Source organism: Mobula birostris, chromosome 6, assembly GCF_030028105.1.
Source record: "Mobula birostris isolate sMobBir1 chromosome 6, sMobBir1.hap1, whole genome shotgun sequence".
Classification (NCBI taxonomy): domain Eukaryota; kingdom Metazoa; phylum Chordata; class Chondrichthyes; order Myliobatiformes; family Myliobatidae; genus Mobula; species Mobula birostris.
This window is the reverse complement of record NC_092375.1, coordinates 72053375-72079522: the sequence shown is the minus strand read 5'-3', so window position 1 is coordinate 72079522 and position 26148 is coordinate 72053375. Positions and strand designations below refer to the sequence as shown.

Genomic DNA, 26148 nt, shown 5'->3' with positions numbered 1-26148 from the left:
CCTCTTTTCCATAGATGCTGCCGAGCATGCTGAGTTCCTCCAGCATTTTGTGTGTGTTGCTTGGATTTCCAGCATCCGCAGATTTTCTCGTTTGTGGTAGGAGAAAGGGAAGGAGGAGGAGATCCAGGGGGAGGTGACAGACAGGTAAGAGGCTAGAGCGGGGAATGAAAGAAGAGGGGAAGGGTAGTATATTTTTACCGGAAGGAGAAATCGATATCCATGCTATCAGGTTGGAGACTGCCCAGACAGAAGACAAGGTGTTGCTCCCCCACCGAGGGCGGTCTCAGCTCGGCACAAGAGGCGACGGCGGGCCAACATGTCAGAACAGGAATGGGAATTAAAATGTTTTGCCATCAGAAATTTCTGCTTTTGGCGGAGGGAACAGACGTGATCAATGAAGCAACCCCCCAACTGACTGAGACTTCAGTAGGGTGATACGCAGAGGATTCTGCGTAGGACGAAGTATGAAGCAGATATTTTCCACATTAAGTAATCTCAAACATCATCTTAATGTTTACATGCTCACATCTGAATTTAAAGGTCAAGTGACACTTAATCACATAAACCAGATTATCATTTTAGATCGGGGAGAAATTACTGCCATGACAGTTGCTGGATTGGAAATTGGGCCTTGTACCCATTTTATAAACATAAAATAGGGCCCATAATCCATACCCAACAGCTTTTGAAAGACATATAATCTACGGACAGATTTTTTAAAATATATTTTTAGATTAGCCACCTAGAATAGATTAAGGTATATTGCCTTTTCCAATGTGAGGAATATGTTCTGACCCTTTTTCCAAACACTGTAATAACACGTATTTAGATGTGGCCAGTAATACCAACTTTACTGCACTCTTTACAACTTTGCCAGCCCTTGGTAAGCATCCTATCATTTGTTTAACAAGAAGGGTGGTCTCCCTGTGAAGACACATAAGTATCAATGCCTCATTGAACTTAATAAAGTTAGACACTGTTGGGTCATGTATTACCTATACAGCACCAATTTTAATCTCAAAAACAGACAAAAAATTGGCTCTATTTTTGCAAAGACTTCACAACCTTCTGTCTGCTTAAACAGATGGGGGAAAATGAGTACATTCAGTGTCCTCAGAAAATCATTGATTCTTTGATTTAATCAAAAGTACAAATTATCTGGTCAGTTTGCTGCCTGTGAAAACTTCATCTGCATTGGTTGCTCCCAGTTCTTCAATAATCGTTACAACAATTCAAATGGGGTATCTTTCCTTCATAACAGTCAAGGGTTTAAATAATTTTATTCTAAAAATAGTTTGTTTCCTATACATACATTCTCAACATTTACAAACATTATTTTTTTGCTGTTTTTATAAGGATCTAACATTCAGTGACCTAACTTTATATTTTAATTAAATAGAGTGTGAAAAATATGACAACTGCATACATCAGCCAATATTTCATGCAGGCTACAGATTCTGCTCTATCCCACAAGTTTAATCTCACAATATTGCTATTAAATACTGTAAGGTTGATGTAATAGCTATAGCGACCTCATTGTCCAGTTAATCTGAGCAACATTGCTGCATGCAGTCTGTCACTGGGTATCCCTGAGTAACTTTGAATGTAACTCAAGTGAATTTTGTTGCTCTTCTTTGTGCAAAGGTGTCAAAATGTGCAAAAATACAATCCAAATCAAATGATATGTACATAACAGAGGAACAGCAAAAATAAAACTATATAAATGTAATACATAGTCATTCCATCAATATCTCATTATTAAAATCCCAACTTCTAAATTGAGCATTAGTTATTTGATTATAATTGCCCTTTCATTTGCTTATCCTTTAGTATTATGTTAATTATTTTAATATTGCACTCTTCCTGAGGTCCATTAGCATATTTATCATATTCATAATGTTGGGACATGATTTACAAATGGGAGAAAAAGTTGTAATTTAGGAAATCAAGACAATCCAATCAAGTTATTTTAAAATGCCTGACATCCAATGGACTTACTCAAAATATATTAATATTTTTTAAAAATTGCAGATTGTTACCCAACTTATTGTATGACATTGAAAGACAATAGAATATTACAGGAAAAAAAAGCAGCTGTGACCATTGACATTCAGCTGGTAGTGTTGTCGCTTTTCTCGCAGTCTTCAAATAAAGTATCCTGAAATTAGATACAAAGCTGTAAAGGGATTGCAAAAGCTTATTATAAACCATAAAATTGTCCAAGCTTTCAGTGCTGCTTCTTTCAAGTGGTAATCCAAATAGTGCAACTTCCCTGTAACCCTGGAAATATTCATTTTTCTACTTATTCAGTTCCTTCTTGAGAACTACTATTGAATCTGCACTCAACACACTTTAACCCCATTATTGCAGGTTGTAAATATTCTCATTTCTCTGGGTTCTTGTCACAGTTATCAAAAAACAATTCTCTTTTCTAGCCAGTGCCTTCCCTGAAAGAAAAAACAAATTTTCTCAACATTCTCAATTACATACTTTCATACTTTTGGACACATCTCTTAAATGTTCCTTTAGCCATCTCTTCAAGAAAGCAATCCAAACATCTCCAGTCTTTTTGCATAACATCACTCATCCCTTTGGTACACCAGCTCCATGGTAAGCTATCCAAAGCTATCAACATTTGTAAGGCATAGGGCTGGATGAAAGATATTGTCGCACCAGTCTTACTTTCAGTTTTCGAACCTTTGAGTAAATGATATCAAAAATAAAAAAAAACAGCAGGCACACTGCATCCAAGTAAATGCATAGGAGTTTTCAACAAATGTATTTTACAATTAATGAGCAGAAAGGAAGACCTGCATCAAACACTCCCATCTGTAACTGAAAAAGTATTTTTGTTTATATTTGTATTCCACTGCGTGAGTTAACTGCTGACGGTTTTCCATTATGTTTTATTGGAAAATAAGATTACCTCTGGCCACTCAATGTAATACCCCACTGCTATGGAGAAGGGTTCCGAATTCATTGCTTGAATTTATCCAGCCAAGACATTAAAGTCATTCATTCAGCTTTCACCCCTGCACTGTAGAAAGCGTAGGTCTTAGAATTTCATTCCGTCTTGGCCACATCCACGCTTAAAGTTAATGGCTACCGAGAAATCATCCATTCGGTTTGTGGTGTGGCCTGTATCCTAAGTAGCGCTCAGTGCAGTGGAGTTCAGTCAATGTTTATCCACTTGAACGTTACTATTATTGACTTACACTGAATGAGTTAAAGGCACCTGCTCATTAGGCTTACACCTTTAAGTATCCACTCAAAGGTTTAACAACAGTGAAACGTGGTGGTAATGCACCATTAAGCTGGATGCCAACCACTGTAAAACAAGATACAGACAGACAGAACAACAGTGAAACAATCTGCTGGTTCACACTCTTGTTCAGGAACAGATTGCACCCCACTGCCTTGAATGTTTCCAGTCACCTTATTAAACTACCAGCACTTTCCCTGTGAGTGAAACACTATATTCTGCATTGTTTTCCTTCCTATACTACCTTCACGCTTGGAATGATCTATCTGGTTGGAACGCAAACCCAAGCCTTTCACCGCATCTGGCCGGTGCTACGCCTGGCAGCCGCCCACTGTAGAGCCATTACTGCAGGCCGGCTTTGCACTGGGCATCGGGTAGCTCGGGCAGGAGCAACACCCCGCACTGGGTGGCATACAGGGGCACGGGCAGCCGGCACACCTCCCTCCAGCTGTCGGAGGCCGGGTCGTAAGCCACGGCGCTCGGGGTCGGGACCTCGCGGCCCTGCTGCCATTTCTTGCCACCCACCAGGTAGACGGTGTCGTCCATCACCGCCAGCCCGTAGCAGGAGCGGTCGAAGAGCAGAGGGCGGAGGCGCTGCCACTGGGCCCGCGGCGGCTCGTAGCACTCGATATCGCAGAAGGGCTCGTACATGCCGACGAAGGAGTAGATGCGCTCGCCCACTGTTACCATCTGATGGCCGAAGCGGGCGATGGCCATGGGCGGGCAGCGCTGCCAAGTCGCCCCCGGCTGCGGGCCCAGGCTGTGCATGTCTTTGCAGGCCTCGGCCTGCCCGGCCGGCCGCCCTCCGGAGACGTAGACAGCGCCGGCGTGGACGGCGCAAGCGTGGCCGTGCAGCCGCTGCGGCAGTTCGGCCGTTTCCACCCAGCGCCCGCTGCCGCCCAGATCGAGCAGCTCGGCGGCCGAGAGCGAGGCCTCGCCAGGGCCACAGCGGCCTCCCAGTGCGAAGATGCGTTCGCCCAGCACGCAGCAGGCGAACTGCGCCCGCCGCTTCAGCATGTTCGCGGCCCGGTTCCAGCTGTTGGAGCGGGGGTCGTACCGGAACACGCGGCGGCTGGGCAGCAGCTTCGGACCGCTGTGACCCGCCTCCCCGGCCTCCTCCAACAGTTCTCCGCCAAGGACGAACAAGAAGTCGCCCAGTACGCACGCACAGTGACCCTGCACCCGCGGGCCGTCAGCCAATGGCCGCCAGCAGCCGGAGTGGGGATCGAGGGCCGACAAGCCGCAGTAGGCCCGGGGGGCGGCGGCTGCGGTCTCCTCGTCGCCCTCGGTTGCCTCGTCGCCCTCCGCCCGCTCCAACAGCAATAGCCCGCCGGCGACTACCAGCTGCCTCTGCCCGCCCCTCAGCGTGCTCTGCCGACTCTGGCGGACCGGTTGGCGGGCCTCGGCGTGGTGGTAGCGCACGGCCTGTGTGATGAGGCGGCGGGCGCCGGGAGCTTGGCCGGCGGCTCCCTGCCCTCCGTGCAGCAGCAGCCTCTGCAGCTCGGCGCAGGGGACGAGGCCGTAGCGGATGCGGCTCAGCACCGCGTCGGCGAAGCTCCAGCGCTGGGGCTCGGGCTCCGGGCCGCGGCCTAGCCATTCGAGGGCCAGACCCAGCAAGGCGTGTTCGGGGACCCCGGGCAGCCGCTCGGAGTCGAGCACGGCCAGCAGCGAGTCCGGGTTAAGGTCGGCCAAGCCGCTGCGCTCGACTCCCTGCTCCAGTAGGCGCCACAGGTTGGAGGCGATGTAGAGGTCGGTGTGGCGCCGGGCCTCGAACAAAGCGAAGCCCGCCGCCAGGTTAGCCAAGCGGCAGCAGTCGGCCGTGCTGAGGCTGCTGGCGACGTAGACCGAGCAGAGGCGCAGAGCCTCGGGAACCTGCAGATAGCTGGCCGCTTCCAGCGTCTGCTCCAGGCTGTCGGGGCACAGCACCAGGCAGGACGTGTAGATGAAGTCGAGCACCCGGCCCAGGCCACCGGCCGACACCAGCTGGAGCTGCACCACGGCCGCCCCCGCCTCCCGCGTGTGCGCCTTGAACAGACACCTGAAGTAGTCGCTGGCGCAGGCCAGCAGCGAGCGGTGGGCGCAGAACTCGATGCCCTCAGCCACCAGCACCACGTCGCACAGCAGCTTTTCATCCCGCAGAGCTCTGTAGCGGGACACCACCGTTTCCCCGTGAGAGCTGGACACCGCCAGGAAGTAGCTCATGCCCTGCCTGTTAGCTCAGCTCTACCCTTTCCCCTCCTCGGCCTCTGCCCCTTCCTTATTCTCCTTCGCACCCTCTCTGCCCTTAACCTACCCTCATGTGCTTCCTTTGTGTCCTCCGCCCTCCCCCAGCCAGTGCACCAAAGAAACTTCGACGCAGTTAAAGTTTTCGACACGTCTTTAAGGTCCAAATGAAAATGTCTGAGTATGCACTCCTTTGAAATGATAGAGTTTGCTCGGTTATCCGGCGGGATCCAACTTGCCCTTCATTGTAAGTCGATGTACCGTCCGGAAGAATATCCTAGAATCAGCTGGTTGCGAGTTTAGGTATCATTAGCCCAGCACTCTCCCGCTGGGATTGAGACGCGGTTCCTGAGATCCACAACAACCCACGTCAAGAGCGGGGTTTCCACTTCGCAGTTCACTCTAAAGGTCCAGTCCATTCAAGTCTGATTGTGAGATTATTTTCCAGTACTGAATGTGTCCACATCACACATTACCCGTCCGGAAGATCATCATGGAACCTGCTGGTTATGTGAGCTGACGCCTCAAGCACAGCACCGGCTCAGGACTGGACTCGCTGTCTGAGGACCAGAGAAAGGGAGTGGGAGAAAGCGTTCTCGTCCTTTTCAGTTAAACGTTGCTGGCTGTTTAATTAAAACGGATGCCGCGCTTGCTCGCAAGCATGTTGCCCCTGGTCACAAGTCGGTAATCTAACCGGAGGGCCATCCTGGAAGTAGATGCATGAGCTGACATATTTAATTTCCAGACTTTTAGTAGGAATGTCCTGCTGTCTAATAAACACAGCCGGGCGGTTCCAAATTGTCGCTGCGCCTTGGTGCGTTCTGGTATGATAATTTCCGCAGGGTGGGCTCGCCACTCGCCTAGGTGAGCTCCTAATCCGTTTGACAAGCCGGTGACCTCTCGTTAAATTATTGACGGTGGGCGCCAAGACCAGAATAGAAACAGCAAACAAAACAAGTCTGCGATCAGGATGTTTCGCTGTGTCCCGCCCACTGCCCTACTTACTACTGAAGCTGTGCCCACGGCACTTGGAGGGACTGCATGTAAGGTGCGGGCGGGAGGGAGTCTGGTGTAGGTCGTGAATACCACCTTGGAATGATTGCCCTGTGCTTATTTAATACCTTCTGGAAGATATACAGAAGTGGACTGTCTCGTTGGCACAAGTACTCAACCGACGCGATGGCGCAAATGCGAACTTTCCTTATATTCCAATTGATCCTGACGTGCTTCGATAAAGACTATAAACAAGCCCTCTGCCACGCTAAGAATGTCCTGTAATCCAAATTATGTGTGGAAAGTCACTAGAGATTGCTTATGGATCCTTCTACAGATAAACATAGAAAATACTGGAAATTCTCAACAGGTCGGATAGCATCTCTGGAGAGAGAAGTAGATTAACTTTAGAGTGCACCTCATCAGAACATGAAATGAAGGGTAGGAAGAGGTTTCTTTTACCAGATGTGGGCACGGTCCACAATGTGGCCAATGCTTATTTCGATGTTTAACATCTGATACTCTCCTTGGAACTGTGCCCAGGGAGTTTAATGTTTCTCGTTAATTGAGCATATATTTATGAGCAGTTCTGTTCGTGGCCATTGAAGAAAAGCTTTCTCTCTAAAATCTAGCTCTGATCAGACCTTACGTCTCACTTCCTCGCGGTTTCTAATACCAAAATCACAGCAGAGTCTTTGTCGATAATTAAATATATCCCTGCCGTGCATAGCGCCCACACGTGTTATAAAGTTTGGTGCAATTCACAATACATTTATGCGTCTAGGTCAGATGCTGCTCCCGGATCACAACTCCACGGAACCAAAATCTACAGCCAAACCTTCCTCACTAACCTGAAAATTTAGGATGGAGTACCTACATTTTCGCTCTATTCCTTCCTTCTAGTTTTGTTAGAATAAGACTCATATCGGGGAGGAATGAAAACGCGAGTTTTGTTTTCACAGCCGCACTGAAAATGAAGTGGTCGTTCAGAGCCAAAAATAAACCTTTTAAAGCAACGAGAACATTGTTTTCAGCGAGCGAGGAAGTTTGGGCGGTAGCTGCAAAGATAGCAGGGTAAGAGTAATTTCTTGATTCTGCATCGATTAACCCTGAAACAGTTTTTTTTGTCTCTGTCAGTTAAGACAATTGTAGTTAAGGAAGACTCGATGTGTTTTAAGAAAACCAACGTTCAAATCGTTTTTTGACAATTCTGTGGATATCCTTGTAATGGTTGAATCCGGACTACATCTCACCGTCATCACTTATTTCTTTGGATTGGATAAACATTCGATGAATCAAAAAGGCGAGGATAAAATAAAACCACTGGCCAAATGCCTAGCGACATTTTTGAACGGGAATCATCTAGCGCAGTGCCGCAGTAAAGATCAAAGTTTTGGACCTTAAACCCTGATGTACATAACACAAGCATAAGTTGTGAAGCTTCCAACATAATACTATAAATCCATGGGCGGCACCCTGTCGCAGCCAGTAGAGCCGCAACCTCACAACGCCGGAGACCCGCATTCAATTGTGATCTTGTGTGAAGCTTGGCGCGTTCTCTTTGGGTTTACCCTGGGAGTTCCTTCCACGAAGACATGCAGTTTGATGTTAGTGAACTCAATGAACCGGAGGACCGGTTCTCTGCGATAACTCTTACGACCGCAAGTAAGAACCCCTCTCCCCGCCCCCCACCCCACCGACAATCAAAATGATGTTCAAACAACTTGATAATACCGTTTCAACATTCAGGTTCCTGGGCATCATTATTTGACAGGACTTTATTGGGGAGAACTATATCTCCTTCTTTAACAAAAAGACTTCTTGCGGCAGTTGGTAAAATTCCACCTGCCCCTGTACATACTGGTGCAATTCTACAGTACATCATAGAGAGCATCCTTACATTAAAGTTCAAAGTAGACTTTGTTATCAAAGTACATATATGTCACACTGTACAACCCGGAGATTCATTTTCTTGTGGGCATACTCAACGAATCTGTAGAATAGTAGCTATTACAGAATCACTGAAAGACCGCACAACTAGGGCGTTCAACCAGAGTTCAAACATTTATTTATTGTTTTTTTTATTATTGTTTCTCCTTTTTGTACTTGCATAGTTTGTTGCCTTCTGCACTCTGATTGAATGCCCTAGTCGTAAAATGTAAATGGACGCCTTGATGTTTGAAGTGAACTCAATGAACCACAGAACGCTATTCCCTTTCCCTGCGATAACTCTATGACCGCAAGTAACAACCCAACCATTTTTGTCTGGTTTGGTCCGGCACCCTCTCACAATACAGTCTATGAAAACTACAGCGAACTGTCAGGTCAGCAGAAAACCTACCCTGCAGGCTGCCTTTTCCAAAATCCCTCTTCTGGAAAGCGCTATAGAGCTATTCGGACAAAAACTTCATACCATCATTTCCCCACTCCGCTATCTATTAGCCCACTGTAAACACTTTAAACCGCTTTTTGTAATGTTGTTTAAATTGTAAATTCAAGCTGATAGTTACCACGTTTTATTCCATATCCATATTTTAACGGCTAACTTTATTTTACATATAATTTATTATTTATACTTGAGTTCCTTAAGGTTGGTATAGTCGGGGTTGGTAGTGAGGATAAGCTCCCACTACCTATTAAATGCATCTCAAATAGCCCCTAACAACCAAATCCAGTCCCTGCCCTTCACCTGTGGCTTAGCTACTAAGCCCGGCAGAACCGTTCCTGCTAACCAGAGAAGGGGCAAAGAGCGGGTTACTGGCGCCTTAAAACCAGTCGCTTCGGCTTCAGGGAGATGGGCTTGTCAGCTGTGGTTGGCAACTCATCTAGGAGAAGGAAAACTGTGATTTCAAACTTACACTGCCGTGCGGCTATACCCACCCACGGGGAAGGCTGCGGCAGTAAACCCCGAGGGGGGTGAAATCCGGAGCTGGAGTCCCTAAGGCAGTCCTATGTTGAGTTCAGTGTTGACTGGCAACTCCTGCGATGCCGCTGATGCCAAACTGTATCGGACTCTGTCGTTCATCTGGATTCATCAGCTGAGCTGCGAGGAGAGGGGAAGCTTGCTCTCCATTTCATATTGCCCGCCTGCCTTTTGTATCACGTAGACACAAAATACTGGAGAAACTCTGCAGGCCAGGCAACATCTATGGAAAAGAGTACAGTGGACGTTTCAGGCCGAGACCCTTCAGGACCAATGAAAGGTCTTGGCCTAAATGCTGCCTGGCCTGCTGAGTTCCACCAGCATTTTTGTGTGTGTTGCTTGGATTTTCAGCATCTGCAGATTTTCTCTTGCTTGTATTTACTAAAAAATTAAAATCAAAATTGTGAGGTGGAAGAAGTGTTCATCCCCCTTGTAATTAAACCACTAACTTAACTCAGGTGCAAAAACTTAGCTTACCAACTCACCCAATTTTTTAATGTAAAAAAAAATTGGAGGACCACCTTTTTCAAATAATTCATAAGAATAAATTCCCCCTCTCTCTATAAGGCCCAACAATATGATAGACTTTCAACAGACCAAACCAAAAGGGAAAAAAAAGAGCCCTCTAGATAAGTTAGGGAAATGATAATAGAAAAACATGAATTTGGCAAAGGGTACAAGACCATCTCAAAGGCACTGAACACACTTCTGAGCTCAGTGCAGTCCATCCTCAATAAGAGGGGAAAAAAATATAAAATCGCAGCCACACTGTCTAGACTTAGGCCCCTCTAAACTTAGTCACCGGAGGAGAATGGCACTTGTAAAATGCAAACAGTCACTCTTGGTGAGCTGCAAAATACAGTGACTGCAACTGGAGATGAAGTTCATGGCTCCAGAATCTCTAAGGCCTTGCACAAAATGGATATTTATGGAAGAACAGCAAGGAAGAAACCCTGGGTAAAAAAAAAGCATATCATTCCCCATAAAGACTTTGAGAAGTATCACTTAGATGATACTGTACAGACATGGAAGAAGGCTTTGTGGTCAGATGAAAATAAATGGAACTTTTTGGCTTCAACCCTTAAATCTAATTTTGATCTATAAGATTTAATGCATAAACTCAATATGACAAATTGGCCAGGTAACACCATCCCTACTGTAAAGTATGATGGAGGTAGCATCATGCCATGAGGGTACTTTTCAACAGCATGGACTGGGAAATCTGGTCAGGATTGATGGGAAGATGAATGCTGCTAAATATAGAGAGATACTGGGTAAAAACTTGCTAGCCTCTGCCAGAAAGCTTAAACTGGGAGGAAGTTCATCTTTCAACAGGACAACAACCCAAAGCTCACTGCCAGAGTAACCATGGGGTGGCTTCAAATGAGGAAACCTGATGTCCTTGAGTGGCCCAGTCAGAGTCCTGACCTTAAGCCAATCGAACATCTCTGGCAAAACTACCGTCGTTCTCCAACTAACCTGGCACAGCTCGAACAATTCTGCAAGGAGGAATGGCCAAATCTTGCTCCATCAAATTGTGCAAAGCAAACAGAGACATCCAGAAAGATTACTGGCTGTAAACGCCGCATTATTACTGGCTGTGGTTCAGCTACGTACTGAGCAAAGGGGGATGAATACTTTTGATCTGCTGACAGTTCAGTTTTTGAATGTTTTGTTTTCATGCTTTCCAATATTCCCTGTTTTGGGGGCTCTACTGTGAAAGAAAAACAGCATGTGATTCACTAATAAAAATTCTCAGTCAAATTGATCAAAATCCCAAGTTGTAATTCTCATTTAACTGAACTAAGGGTTGGGGGGCTGAATACTTCTACAAGGCACTGTATGTGTTTAATATTCCTATTTCCCATCTCTGTTAATTTTATAAAGGCACTTGTGAAATCGTAAATTTATTGTCACTAACATATGTACAATACAGCCGTATGTCATATCAAGCACTCGTTATCCACAAACCGGTGTGTGTTTACTTGATCAGTGTTTGCTAGTTTCCAATATTTATTTTACATTTGAAAACACAGTTGCATTTATCTTACTTCCCCTAAAATATATTCTTGCTTTTCATCTGAATTACCAAGACTGGTGAGGTTGTGGATAGTGTAGAAGAGCGGCAAAGAATACAGTGGAATATAGATATGGACAGAGAAATAGCAGATGGAGTTTAACCCAGATAAATATGAGGTGTTAGTACATCCATAGGGCAGATGCAAGGAGACAGTACACCGTTAAGGACAATATCCTTAACAGTGACGCTGAGCAGAGAGATCTTGGGATCCAAGTTCATAGCTCCTTGAATGTGACTACACAGTTTGAAAAAATTGTTAAGAAGGCTTATGGAATTATTGCTTTTATTAGTTGAGGCATTGAGTTCAAAAGTCAAAAGAGGTTTTATTGCAACTTTGGTTGGGCCACATCTGGACTCTTGCATACAGGTCTGGTTGACCCCACTATAGGAAGAATATTGAGGGTGCAGGAGAGGTTTACCAGGGCATGTGATATCACAAGAGGGAGGCTGGATAAACTTGAGTTGTTTTCTCTGGAGTGCCTGAGGCTGAGGGGAGCTCTGATAAGGGTTTACAAGATTATGAGAAGTGTAGGTAGACTGGACAAAGAGTACCCGTTTACCAGGGTTGAAATGTCTAATACCAGTGGGCATGCATTGAAGGTGAGAGGGGGTAGGTTCAAGGAAGATGTGAGAGGTAATTTTTCTACACAGAAGTTGTTAATGCCTAGAATGCTCAGCATGGTACGGTGGTAGAGGCAAATACATTAGAAGCTTTTAAGAGACGTATGTATCGGCACATGACACATGTCTGGAAATCTGGTCAGGATTGATGGGAAGCCAAATGCTGCTAAATACAGAGAGATGCAGGATAAAAACCTGCTAGGCCTATGCCAGGAAGCTTAAACTTCGAGGAAATTCATCTTTCAGCAGGACAACAAACTAAAGTTCACTGCCAGAGCAACCATGGAATGGCTTCAAATGAAGAAAATTGATGTCCTTGATTGGCCCAGCCCTGACCCTAACCCAATCAAACATCTCTGACAAGACCTCAGGATTGCTGTTCACCATCAATCCCCAACTAACCTGGCGCAGCTTGGGAAATTTTGCAAGAAGGAGTGGGCAAATTTCGCTCCATCACATTGTGCAAAGACATATCCAAAAAGACTATTGGCTGTAATAGCTGTGACAGGTGGTTCAACAGGTGATAGAGAAGGGATGCACTCAGACCAAGGGTTTGAGATCTATCTATTTTAATGCAAGGAATATGCTGAACAAAGCAGCTGAGCTTAGAACGTGCATCAGTACTTGGAGCTATGATGTCATGGCCATTCCAGAGACTTGGATGGCTCAGGGGCGGGAATGGTTACTTAGAGTGCCAAGCTTTAGATGTTTCAGAAGGACAGGGAGCGAGGCTCAGAGATAGTGTCACAGCTGCAGAAAAGGAGGAAGTCATGGAAGGATTGTCTACGGAATCTCTGTGGGTGGAAGTTAGGAACAGAAAGGAGTCAGTAACTCTACTGGGTGTTTTTTATAGACCACCTAATAGTAACAGGGACATTGAGGAGCAGATAGGGAAACAGATTCTGGAAAAGTGTAATAATAACAGGGTTGTCATGGTGGGAGATTTTAATTTCCCAAATATTGATCGTCATCTCCCTAGAGTGAGGGGTTTAGATGGGGTGGAGTTTGTTAGGTGTGTTCAGGAAGGTTTCTTGACACAATATATGGATAAGCCTACAAGAGGAGAGGCTGTACTTGATCTTGATTGGGAAATGAACCTGGTCAGGTGTCAGATCTCTCAGTGGGAGAGTATTTTGGAGATAGTAGTCACAATTCTATCTCCTTTACCATGGCTTTGGAGAGGGATGGGAACAGACAAGTTAGGAAAACGTTTAAATGGAGTAAGGGGAAATATGATGCTATCAAGCAGGAACTTGGAAGCATAAATTGGGAACATATGTTCTCAGGGAAATGTACGACAGAAATTTGCATGGGATAGTTTGCGTGGGGATATTTGCGTGGCATTCTGCATAAGTATGTTCCAATGACAGGGAAAGGATGGTAGGGTACAGGAAACATGGTGTACAGAGGCTGTTGTAAATCTAGTCAACAAGAAAGGAAAAGGTTCAAAAAATTAGGTAATGATAGAGATCTTAAAGATTATAAGGTTAGCAGGAAGGAGCTTAAGAATGAATTTAGGAGAACCAGAAGAGGGCATGAGAAAGCCTTGGCAGACAGGACTTAGGAAAATCCCAAGGCAGTCTACAAATATGCAAAGAGCAAGAGGATAAGACGTGAGGGAACAGGACCAATCAAGTGTGACAGTGGAAAAGTGTGTACGGAACCGGAGGAGAAAGCAGAGGTAGTTAATGAATACTTTGCTTCAGCATTCACTACAGAAAAAGGATCTTGGCGATTGTAGGGATGACTTACAGTGGACTGAAAAGCTTGAGTGTTTTAACGTGAGTATAATTAAAAGTAAGTTAATACTAATTAGGATAATGGGGGGGTTTACTTCCATTCTTTTTACTTCCAGTGGGCTTTGTATGCAGTGCGCCAGCCATGCCATATGGGTTGTGAAAGCCTCTGTATATACTTAATGGTTTTGAAGTTCGAGATAAAGTTGTTTCTTGGGCATGAAGTTGTCGAGTGTGTCTTTTTCAAAGTAGAAGTTACTACATATCTTTGGCGACGAGGTGAACTGCTTTTGTGAACGTATCGGCACATTTTTCGAATGGGAGCTTCGCATTTCGGATGGCTACGTTTGGAACTATCGGTGAATTTCTGGAAGGAAACGAGGACTGGTTGGAGTATGATGAAAGGTTGGGACACTTTTTCTGTGCTAATGGAATTACCGAGGAGGCTGAAAAGTGCTCTATTCTCCTGAGTGTGTGTGGGGCAAAGACTTACAAGCTAATAAGGAATTTAGCTGCACCTCAGAAACCGGGGAACATTCCATATGACGAACTGGTCAAGCTCGTGGGGAACCACTACAATCCAAAACCTTCTGTGATAGTCCACCCGTGCAAGTTTCACAGCCGTTTCAGGAAGCCAGGTCAGTCTGTGGCTGAGCTTCGGCAGCTGTCGGAGCATTGCGATTTCGGAGCAGTGTTGGAAGACATGCTCCGTGAAAGATTGGTATGCGGCATTAATAATACCAGTATACAACACCGCCTATTAGGGGAAACCCCACCACTGACTTTTAAGAAAGCCTTAAAGATGCCCAAGGCATGGAGATGACTGCTAATAAGGCAACGATATCCAGAAAGGACATGGGGGGTCGCAGTCGGCGGCAGTGCACCAAGTCAGGAGGGAGACTGGTAAGCAGGCAAAGTGGGTGGAATGCTTCCGGTGTGGAGGGACGCACTATGCAAATGATTGCAAATTCAAAGACGCTGTCTGCCATGCTTGTAGCAAAAAGTGACATTTAGCTTGTTACATGCTCAAGGAGATCTGTGTTTTATTTTGTGGGAATGATGTAATGGTCTTTTGGAGGTCACCTGATGTGATTTTCCCGCCGATGTGAGGTCACGTGATGACATGTGCACCACGGGTATATAAGGGTCGACCTCAGATAACACAGTTTTTAGTTTGTAGATGTCCAGGTAGAACGTGCTGAGTCTCCGGTTCTGTTGCGTGTTTGTTTTTGTGGTGCAGTTTCATTTTTAAAACGAAGTATTGCATTCTATTGCAAGGTACAATATTATTGGACTGGAAATTTTTGGCTAGATGTGCTGATTTACTTAATTCCAACAGTAATAGGGGGAGTGAAGACTTTATCAAAGTACAGGATCGAAGGATCGAGAGGAGTCGACGTTGTTTGGCAGTTTAATAAAGGATCGACCTTATTGAGTCTTCGTTGGAGGAGTAGCGACCTGCATCGAGATAACTCTTGCCAAAAAAAGAAAGAGTTCATGCAAAGGTTTGCTCTCTCTAAAAGAATTTAAGGTCAGTTGTTTTAAACTGTTTATTTTCGGCATCGTGAATCCTGTGGACAGAACCAGCAGGAAAGTTGCATCTGTGAAGAAATCCTTCTCCAGAGAAGTCTCTCCCAATTGAACGTATAAATCTGTTGGACCTTTGAACTTACCTTTTTAAGAACTATATCTGACTTTATTGCTTTACGAACTGTTTTCGCATTTAACGCTTTAAGAAACCAGTGCTGAGTGACGAGTTGTTGAACGGCTGCATATTGGTTAACTTCCGGTTGAAGTTTTTGTTTGTTTTTTTTCCTTATCGTTTATCCATTTTTAATAAATGTTTGATATTCATTGTTGCCATTTACATAACATAATCTGTGGGGGCTCGTCCGGGATAATATTCCGATTTTGAGTTTAAGTGCTGGTAATTGCCATTTTGATTTGGAAAAGGGAAATATCCGATTTTTTTTTGATTGGTTTGTGTGTTGTATTCGGCAACAATGAATATTGATGGGTTTTTGGAGACGCCTGACTCGGGGTCTTTAGAGAATGCGAGAAAACCTGAGGTATTGGAGATTGCTAGGAAGTTGGATATTAAAGGAATTACGAGAAATTCCACCAAGGCTTTCATACAAAAAAAGTTGCTGAACATTATATTAATTTGGAATTGTTTGATGCTGAGGTGTTAGATAAGTTTCCAGTGAGTAATCTGGAAATGCAGTTACATCTTGAACAGTTAAAGTTTGAAAGATTTGAAGCGGAAATGGCTGAAAGAGAGGTTAATAAAATAAGGGAATTCGAAAAAAGAGTGGCCCTTATAAAAAGGGAATTTGCAGAAAGAGAAGCTGAAAACCAGAGGAAATTTGAGCTAGAAATGGAGAAATTAAAGTCTGGGAATCAGTCTTCTGGTTCTACAAAACAATTTATTGCTAGTCGTGAGGTTATTTTGGCTCCTCCGTTTAATGAAGCTGCAGTGGACAAATAATTCCAATGTTACAAAATTGTTGCACTAAGTTTAAAGTGGCCAAAAGACCAATGGCCAGTGATGTTACAAAGTGTAATTAAAGGCAAGGCACAACAGGTTTATACAGCTTTAAATGCTGAGCAAGCACTGAATTATGATATTGTTAAGCAGCACATATTAAAGGCATATGAGATGGTTCCAGAAGCGTATAAAGAAAGATTCAGAAGTTTGAAGAAATCGGTGGAAAAAACTTATGTGGAATTTGCCTATGAGAAATCTGTGTTTTCAGAGATGGGTTTCCTCTAAAAATGTGAATGGAGAGTATAATAAATTAAAAGAGCTGATTTTCCAGGAGAAATTTAAAAGAAGTATTCCTGTTGAGGTGAGAACATACTTAAATGAATGGGACACTGCTACATTGCAGGAGATTGCTAAATTGGCTGATGAGTATGTTTTAATTCACAAGAATAAATTTTCTCCAGGTAAAATTTTTAAAAGAAAAAATAGCACAGAGAGTCAAGGCAAACCAGAAATTAAATCTGAAGTTAGTGAGAAAGGTAAGGATGAAGGGAGATGTGAAGGAAAGACATTTTGGTATTATTTGTAATTATTGTAAGAAACCTGGACATGTAGTAGCTAATTGCTTCAGATTGAAACAGAAAGAGAAAGAAGTGGTCCCAGATGCTTGTGTGCAGCATATTGAAAAACCTGTAAAGCCACAGAGTTTAGAAAATACTAATGAAGATGTGTCAGAGTCTGACCAAGTTAAGAAGGGATATGAAACTTTTATAACAGAAAGATTTGTATCCTTGAAAGAAGGATCCAATGCAGTACTAATAAGAATACTTAGAGATACTGGAGCTTCACAATCACTAATATTAGACAGTGTGCTAAGGTTTAGTGATGAGTCTGACATTAGTGAGGTAAATTATATAGGCAGAGTTGGGAGTGCCCTTATGTCAATATATTTACATAGAGTAAATTTAAGGTCAGAATTAGTTACAGGGGTTGTTAAAGTAGGACTACAGTCCAGTTTACCTGTGAATGATGTTTCTCTTTTGTTAGGGAATGATTTAGCAGGTGGACAAGTTTTTCCTGAAGTGCATTTGACAATAAATTCGAAGTCTGAGGAACCACAGAGGGATTCTAACACAGATTCTTCCTGTGTTGTAACAAGAGCTATGGCTAAAAAGACTGATGTAAAGGATGAGGTTGTTACCCATGACAGTTCAAATCAAGATTCGAATTTTGAGGATGTATCAGAAACTTTCTTACCTACCTTATTTGATCAGGATATTTTTGGTAAGTCTGACCAGGAAGATTTGTCTTTATCTCAGAAGGAGATCATAGCAGGGCAGGGTAGAGATCCTGAGATAGTTAAATTAAAGGAACAAGCTCTTCCAGATAGTGAGATTGAAAAAGTACCAGTTGGATATTATTTTGAAAAGGGGGTATTAATGAGAAAGTGGAGATCGCCTACAATTCCTGCTAGTGAGGAATGGGAAGTTAATTATCAGGTAGTAGTTCCTAAAATTTACCAAAATGAGATTTTAAATATGGCTCACAGTATTCCTTTGGGTGGTCATTTAGGTGTAAAGAAAACTATGAACAAAGTTTCTAAGCGTTTTCATTGGCCTAGTTTAAGACTAGATGTGGCAACATTTTGTAGAACGTGTCATACATGTCAAATTGTGGGTAAACCTAATCAGGTTACTCCAGTGGCCCCACTGCAACCAATTCCAGTATTTGGTGAGCCATTCTCAAAAATCATTGTAGACTGTGTAGGTCCTTTGCCAAAAACTAAAACTGGACATCAATATTTATTAACTATTATGTGCACAGCATCTAGGTTTTCAGAGGCGGTACCGCTTAGGAATATAACAGCCAAGACTGTGACAAAGGCTCTTATAAATTTCTTTACTTATTTTGGGTTGCCTAAGGAAATACAATCAAATCAAGGTAATAAGTTCATGTCTGGGTTGTTTCGGCAGATAGTTTATAAACTGGGAGCAAAACAGATTATTTCTTCAGAAGCACAAGGAGCCTTGGAGAGATTTCATTCTACACTAAAAACTATGATTAGGACACATTGTGTAGAAAATGAAAAGGATTGGGATGAAGGTATACATTTACTACTTTTTGCAGTAAGGGAGGCAGTACAGGAATCATTAGATTTTGGTCCTTTTGAACTTGTGTTTGGGCATAGAGTTCCTTTGGCCTTGTTGAAGGAACAGTGGATTAATAAAGAAGTACACACTAATTTGCTAGATTATGTTTTGAAATTTAAAGAAAGTGTATAAAGCTTGTAGCTTGGCCAAGGAAAATTTAAAATTAGCTCAAGAGAAGATGAAGACGTGGTATGATAGGGAAGCTAAGATGAGGTCATTTAAGCCTGGAGATAAGGTGTTGGTTCTTTTCCCAGTGCAAACAAACCCAATACAAGCCAAATTGAATGGTCCTTATGAGATTAAATCTAAGGTAAATGATGTAGATTACGTGGTAAAAACCCCAGACAGGAGAAAGACAACACAGCTGTGTCCTATAAATATGATAAAATATGATAAATATGAGTGAGAAGCTGCTACTATGACTGTTGTGATCAATAATGAGTCTGAACAATGAAAACTTAATAGAGGATTCATCTGAAAATCATTTTAAACCCAACATTATTTCAGCCAGGTTACCAAATTCAAAAATTCTAGAAAATATTGATGAAAAATTAGCTCATTTACAGCCAGAGCAGAGAGAGCAGATGAAACAGTTAATTTTTAAATATAGAGATTTATTTCCAGACGTCCCTAGAAGAACCACCGTAGCTACACATGATGTAGATGTTGGAGATGCAAAACCCATAAAACAACATCCGTATCGAATGAACAGGGAAATATGTGAACTTGCTGAACAAGAAATTAAGTGTATGTTAGAGAATGATATTATTAGACACTCTAATTTGAATTGGAGTTCACCGTGTGTTATGGTGCCTAGGCCAGACCATAGTATTAGGTTTTGTACAGATTACAGAAAGGTAAATGCTGTGACAAAGACTGAGTCTAGGGTAAATGATTGTGTGGATAAAGTTGGATAGGCCAAATTCCTTACGAAAATTGATTTGTTAAAAGGTTATTGGTGTGTTCCATTGACGGATGGAGGTAGAGAGATTTCAGCATTTGTAACCCCATCTGGGTTATATGAATATAATGTTCTTCCATTTGGGATGAAGAATGCACCAGGTATTTTTCAGAGGATGATTAATAGCGTTATTCAGGGATTAAAAGATACAGATGCTTATATTGATGATTTAGTTACAGGAAATAATACATGGAAAGCACATGTTACTGTGGTGGAGAAATTATTTGAGAGACGTTCAAAAGCTAACTTAACTATTAACTTAGCTGAAAGTGAATTTGGTCATCCCACAGTGACTTACCTTGGTTATGTTGTGGGTCAGGGAAAATTAGCTCCTCTTCAAGCAAAAGTTCAGGCAATTTTAGAAGTACCCACTCCAACTGGTAGAAAAGCTCTCAGAAGATTCTTGGGTATGGTAGGATATTACAGAAAAATTTGTAAGGATTTTGCAAACATTGCTCTTCCATTAACTAATGTCTTGAAGAAAAATGAGAAGTTTGTTTGGACAGAGTCTTGTCAGGAGGCATTTGATAAATTGAAAGCTATAATATGTAGTCAACCCGTACTTAAATCTCCTGACTTTGAAAAAGCATTTTTGTTAGCTGTAGATGCGAGTGATGAAGCTGCAGGAGCAGTGTTACTTCAAAAATATGATGGTGATGAAGTTGATCATCTGGTAGCTTATTTTTCTAAGAAATTTAGTGCTCATCAAAGAAATTATTCAACAATAGAAAAAGACTTGTTATCTCTTGATTTGGCTTTACAACATTTTGAAGTGTATGTTGGTACTACTCATAAACCACTCACAGTTTATACCAATCACAATCCATTAGTGTTTTTCAGTAAGATGAAAAACAAAAATAGAAGATTATTAAATTGGAGTCTAATGTTACAGGAGTACAATATCTTGATCACTCATATTAAGGGTAAAGATAATGTGATCGCTGATTGCCTGTCTAGATGTTAAATGTACAATGAAAATTCGTTTTTTTTTGGAGTGATATTTTCACATTTGTAACACTCCTACTGTACATTAGTTTGTAAAGGGCTGAAAGATAAGTTTGTATATATTGTGTATTTTGTAAATTTTATACCTTTTGTATTTTTTTGTATAAATTGTTAATTGTTAAAATTTTGTTCTTTAAGAGACCAAATTTTTTTTGGAGGGAGGTGTTACATGCTCAAGGAGATCTGTGTTTTTTTGTGGGAATTATGTAATGGTCTTTTGGAGGTCACCGGATGTGATTTTCCTGCCAATGTGAGGTAACGTGATGATATGTGCACCACGGGTATATAAGGGTCGACCCCAGATGACACAGTTAGTTTTTAGTTTGTAGATTTCCAGGTAGAACGTGCTGTGTCTCCATTTCTGTTGCATGTTTGTTTTTGTGACGCAGTTTCATTTTTAAAACAGAGTATTGCGTTCTATTGCAAGATACAATATTATTGGACCGGAAATTTTTGGCTAGATGTGCTGATTTACTTAATTCCAACAGTAGTAGGGGGAGTGAAGACTTTATCAAAGTACAGGATTGAAGGATCGAGAGGAGTCGACATCGTTTAGCAGTTTAATAAAGGATCGACCTTATTGAGTCTTCATTGGCGGAGTAGCGACCTGCATCGAGATAACTCTTGCCAAAAAAAAGCAAAGAGTTCATGCAAAGGTTTGCTCTCTCTAAAAGAATTTAAGGTCAGTTGTTTTAAACTGTTTATTTTCGGCATTGTGAATCCTGTGGACAGAACCAGCAGGAAATTTGCATCTGTGAAGAAATCCTTCTCCAGAGAAGTCTCTCCCAGTTGAACGTATAAATCTGTTGGACTTTTGAATTTACCATTTTAAGAACTATATCTGACTTTATTGCTTTACGAACTGTTTTCGCATTTAACGCTTTAAGAAACCAGTGCCGAGTGACGAGTTGTTGAATGGCTGCATATCGGTTAACTTCCGGTTAAAGTTTTCAGTTGTTTTTCTCCTTATCATTTATCCGTATTTAATAAATGTTTGGTTGTTTTTATATAGCCTGTCCCAATTGATATTCATTGTTGCCGTTTACGTAACAAGCTAAAAAGTGCAGAAGTTGAAAGGGTAAGATTAAGCCTGGGCAGGGGAAAGCTCAACAGGCTCAGGCAGCCACACACCATCTAGAAGAAGCAGATGAAGAGGCAGCGTGTGCCTACAACATGTTTGGAGTGGAAACAGATGAGGAACCACCTGAACCATATTATGCCACAGTCACTGTCAGGGGATAGGACATTAAGTCTGAGATTGATTCAGGGGCTTCTGCATTGGTCATTAGTGAGGAAACCTACAGGAGGACATGGGGGTCCAACCTGCCTCCCATTAGACCGTCAAAGCTCAAACTCAGGACCTATACAGGGCAGCCCATACCTCATTTAAGGGTGTTATATGTGGACATTTCAGCCGGAGGTCAGAAGGCTGAAGCCAGGCCAGGGGGCCCGGTCTTTTGGGTCGCGAATGGCTTTGCAAAATCCAGCTAAACTGGCATGAAATCCAGTATGCGCACACGATGGAGGACATTCTGCAGTGGTACAGGGACGTTTTCAGGGACGAGCTGGGAACACTGAAGGGTGTGACAGTGAAACTCCATGTCGACCCTGAGGCCTCGCCACGTTTTTTTAAGCCCAGGTCGGTGCCCTATGCCATGAAAGGCAAAGTTGAGGAGGAGCTGGAACGTTTACAGAGGCTGGGCATTATTGAGCCCATCCAGTTTTCAAGATGGGCAGCTCCCATTGTTCCAGTTTTGAAGGCAGACATATGTGGGGATTATAAGCTTACGGTGAATCAAGTCTCTAATCTGGAGGAGTACCCGCTGCCACGGGTGGATGACCTGTTTGCGACCCTGTCAGGGGGTAAGCTGTTCACAAAGCTGGACATGATCCATGCCTACCAACAGCTGCTGCTCGATGAGGATTCAAATGAGTACATCACAATTAATACGCACAAGGGATTATTCAAGTACAATCGCCTGGTGTTTGGAGTGGCATCCAGCCCTGCCATTTTCCAAAGGACGATGGACACTTTGCTGCAGGGGATTCCACATGTAGCAGTGTATCTTGATGATATTTTGATCACAGGGGCTACGGAGCTGGAACATCTGGCTAATTTAGAATGGGTGCTGAAGAGGCTCTCAGACGCAGGGCTGCTGTTGAAACGCGGAAAATGTGTGTTCCTGGCATCGAGTGTGACTTACCTGGGACACAAGATCACAGCTGAGGGGCTTTGCCCTGTGGAGGACAAAGTGAGAGCTATTAAGGAAGCCCCAAGCCCTAAGATCGTCACGGAACTCAGATCACCTTTGGGCATGGTGAATTATGAAGGTAAGTTCCTTCCTGACCTCTCAAGGGTTTTGACCCCACTGTATAAGCTGCTTCACAATGACACTAAGTGGCAGTGGTGTGAAGAGCAGGAGAAAGCTTTCAAGGAAGTGAAAGAACTCCTCCACTCAGCGAAGCTGCTTGTTCACTATGACCCAGACAAGGAGATCACCCTTTCATGCAAAGCCTCGCCCAATGGAATCGGGGCAGTTCTCTCACATGTAATGGAGGACCGTTCAGAGAAGCCTATTGGTTTTGCTTCACGTACCCTGACAGCTGCTGAGAAGGGATATTCACAGCTAGACAAAGAAGGTTTGGTCATTGTTTTTGCGGTCAAACGCTTTCATCGGTACCTTTATGAATGCATATTTACAATTTATACGGACCATAAACCACTGATGAGCCTGTTCAGTGAGACTAGATGCATCCCACCACTAGTCTCAGCCAGGATACAGCGTTGGGCTCTCACAATGTCAGCCCACCGGTACACTATAGTGCAGGGGCCCCTGACCTTTGTGCACCGCGGACCGGTTTAATATTGAAAATATTCTTGCGGACCGGCCGACTGGGGGCGGGGTATTAATAACAACTGGAATATAGGTGAAACTATGTCACTTATAAGGGGTTAATAATACACTCAATTTTGTTTCTAAAGGGGCTTATCTAACAAATTTAATATTAAACACACAGCGTATATTTTCCTCCCATGAATATAGTGATAAGTCAATTATAAGTCACTTATAAGTCAATAGCATCATAACATTTTAAGTAACATTTGGATATTAAACACACAGCACATATTTTCCCCGTATGAACATATAAAATCACTGCAACACACCAATATCGCTGAATCAGTGGGAGCCCTGGGCTTGTTTCCCTGCAACAAGACGGTCCTGTCGAGGGGTGATGGGAGACAGCGATACTCGAAGGGGGTTCCTTATGTCCAGTCTATTCCGCAATTTAGTTTTCATTGCATTCATTGCAGAAATATGTTGGAAATGGAAGCAATGTTTTCAGTGTTTTCGTGGCTATCTCAGGATATTCAGACTTTGATCCAGAATGCTGGCAGAGATGTTATGTCAAACATACTTTTCAGCCCACCGTCTTCTGCAAGCTTGAGGAGTTGATCTTCTTCCCGCATTGACATGGATGATTCACCGGGACATTCACAAATGGGTCACGGACCCATTGCTTTGCACGTCTTGGGTCATTTGCGGTTGGGAAGTAACACTCAAATTCTGCCGACAAAGTTAGGTGATTGCGCACCAGCTGTGAGAAAGACAGTGAAGTCTCAGTCTCTCCGAAATCCTAGTTAATGTTGGGAACAAGTCAAATATGCCCCTGTCCACTGGCCGTCCCCACAGTTCCAGTTTGGCTTTGAAAGCAGACACTTTATCTGCCAACTTGAAGACAGTTCTCATTCTCCGCTGAAGTGACAAACTGAGTTCATTGTGCAGGTTGAAGATGTCACACAGATAGCCACTAAGTACTATGCTATCAGCAGCATTTGTGGAGGTGGTGTCTCTCAGTACTTGCTTCTGTTCCGCTTGCTCACGTTTTTTCCTCTCAAAAAACTCAACAGGTTTGTCTTTGAGTGCAGGGTGCTTGGACTCAAGGTGCCGAAGCAGTTTTGAGGGGTTCATTGCCTCATTAGACAGCTTGTCTCCACATATCACACACAGGGGGCTTGGAACGTGCGAGTCACCAGTCACAATAATGCCATATTTTATGTACGACTCATCGTATTTTCTGTTGAAGAAAGCTTTTTTTTTGCAGTCTCTACCTCAGCTGTCTTGGCGTTATCATCATTGTTAGGCCTTTTATGTCCTCTTCCACCTCTTCCAAAGAAACTTTCAAGCGATGTTTGTTTTTTACTCCTACCGACTGATGACCTCGTGTGGGTAATGACCTCGCGTACATTCAAGTTCAACAGTGGACATGACAAGGAATGAAGAAAGGTGCAGCTGACTCATATCGCTTCGTACCACCAAATAATATTGTTTCCTTACGGCCTGTAAAGGCGACCCAGATCTGCCAGTGGACAGAGAAGAACCCAGTCCTGACCCAAGTCAACACTTTTCTTTTACAAGGCTGGCCCAGAGTCGTGGAAGGAGAGGAACTGAGGCCTTATGCCAAACACAAGACAGTACTCAGTCTGCAGAATGGGTGCATTTTCTGGGGGAGCGAGGGTCATCGTGCCTCCCCCTGGCCATTCTCAGATCGTGGAGGAGTGTTTCAAATGAAAAGCCTTGCAAGGTCCTATGTTTAGTGGCCAGGAATGGATCAGGATCTGGAGAACAAGGTAAAATCATGCACGCAATGTCAGACTAATCAGAATATGCCACCACCAGCTCCTTTGCATCCATGGGAGTGGCCAGACCACCCCTGGTCTAGGCTACATTTGGACTTTGCTGACCCTTTTATGGGGCAGATGTTTCTTGTCATGGTAGATGTGCATTCTAAATGGATCAAAGCTCATATCATGAGCAACATCACAGCCCCTTCAACCATAGACAAACTCAGGCAAGTGTTTGCAGTCCACGAGTTGCCTAACACTCTGGTCACTGATAATGGCCCGACGTTCACCAGTGAGCTGTTCAGTGAGTTCATGCAGCAGAATGGCATTCATCACATTCGGATGGCCCCTTTCCACCCAGCCTCAAATGGTTTGGCTAAGCGGGCTGTTCAGACAGTGAAGGGAGGCCTGAAGCGGATGACAGGGTCTCTCTTAGCATGCGGCTTTCACGTTTCCTGTTTAAATACCACCTTACGCCACAGACTATGACTGCCCGCACTCCAGCAAAGATGCTGATGGGACGTAGGCCCAAGTCAAGATTGGACCTGCTGCTCCTGGACACGAAGGCGAAAGTGGAGAGAAAGCAGGAAAAGCAGAAGGAGGGACATGATCAACATGCGCAAGAGAGGCAATTAAAACCGAATGTCAATGTCTATGTGAGAAACAATCGGCAATGGCTGCCTGGGGTTATTCTTAAGCAGAGTGGTCCCGTCTCCTATGTTGTTAAGCTGACAGATGGGCGTGTTTTCTGCAGACATCAGGACCATGTGCGTCTGCGTCATGATACCGGCTCAGAGGCAGACAGTTCCATGGAGTTTCCATTTGTGAGACAGACTATGGTGGAAGCATGTCCACCAGGGACATTGCCAGAGGGCGAGACGCTGGCAGAGGGGTCGGGGTCCCCTGAGGAGGGTGGACATTCTCACACAGACACACAGACCTCTCATGCCCACAACACCAGTTCCACCCAAAACATCCTCACCAACGGTGCCTGCTGGGTCACCGGGCATAGTGCGCAGATCACAGCGCACTCGTAAACCTCCTGACAGACTGAATCTTTGACAGGATATTTCTTTTTTTTTGTT

The 26148-nt window shown here is 43.6% G+C and overlaps 1 protein-coding gene across 1 annotated transcript; it reads right to left on the bottom strand.

The window, feature by feature from the left end:
• Nucleotides 1-3305: 3305 nt before the first annotated feature.
• On the bottom strand, nt 3306-6385 carry LOC140199819 (kelch-like protein 34). The gene has a single exon (XM_072262318.1). The coding sequence runs from the start codon at nt 5462-5464 to the stop codon at nt 3605-3607; it is 1860 nt and encodes a 619-aa protein (XP_072118419.1). The 5' UTR covers nt 5465-6385; the 3' UTR covers nt 3306-3604.
• Between the last annotated feature and the right edge of the window lie 19763 nt (nt 6386-26148).

Bases quoted from the DNA above. Each gene is read 5' to 3' on its own strand.
- LOC140199819 (XM_072262318.1), bottom strand. From the start codon at position 5,464: ATGAGCTACTTCCTGGCGGTGTCCAGCTCTCACGGGGAAACGGTGGTG.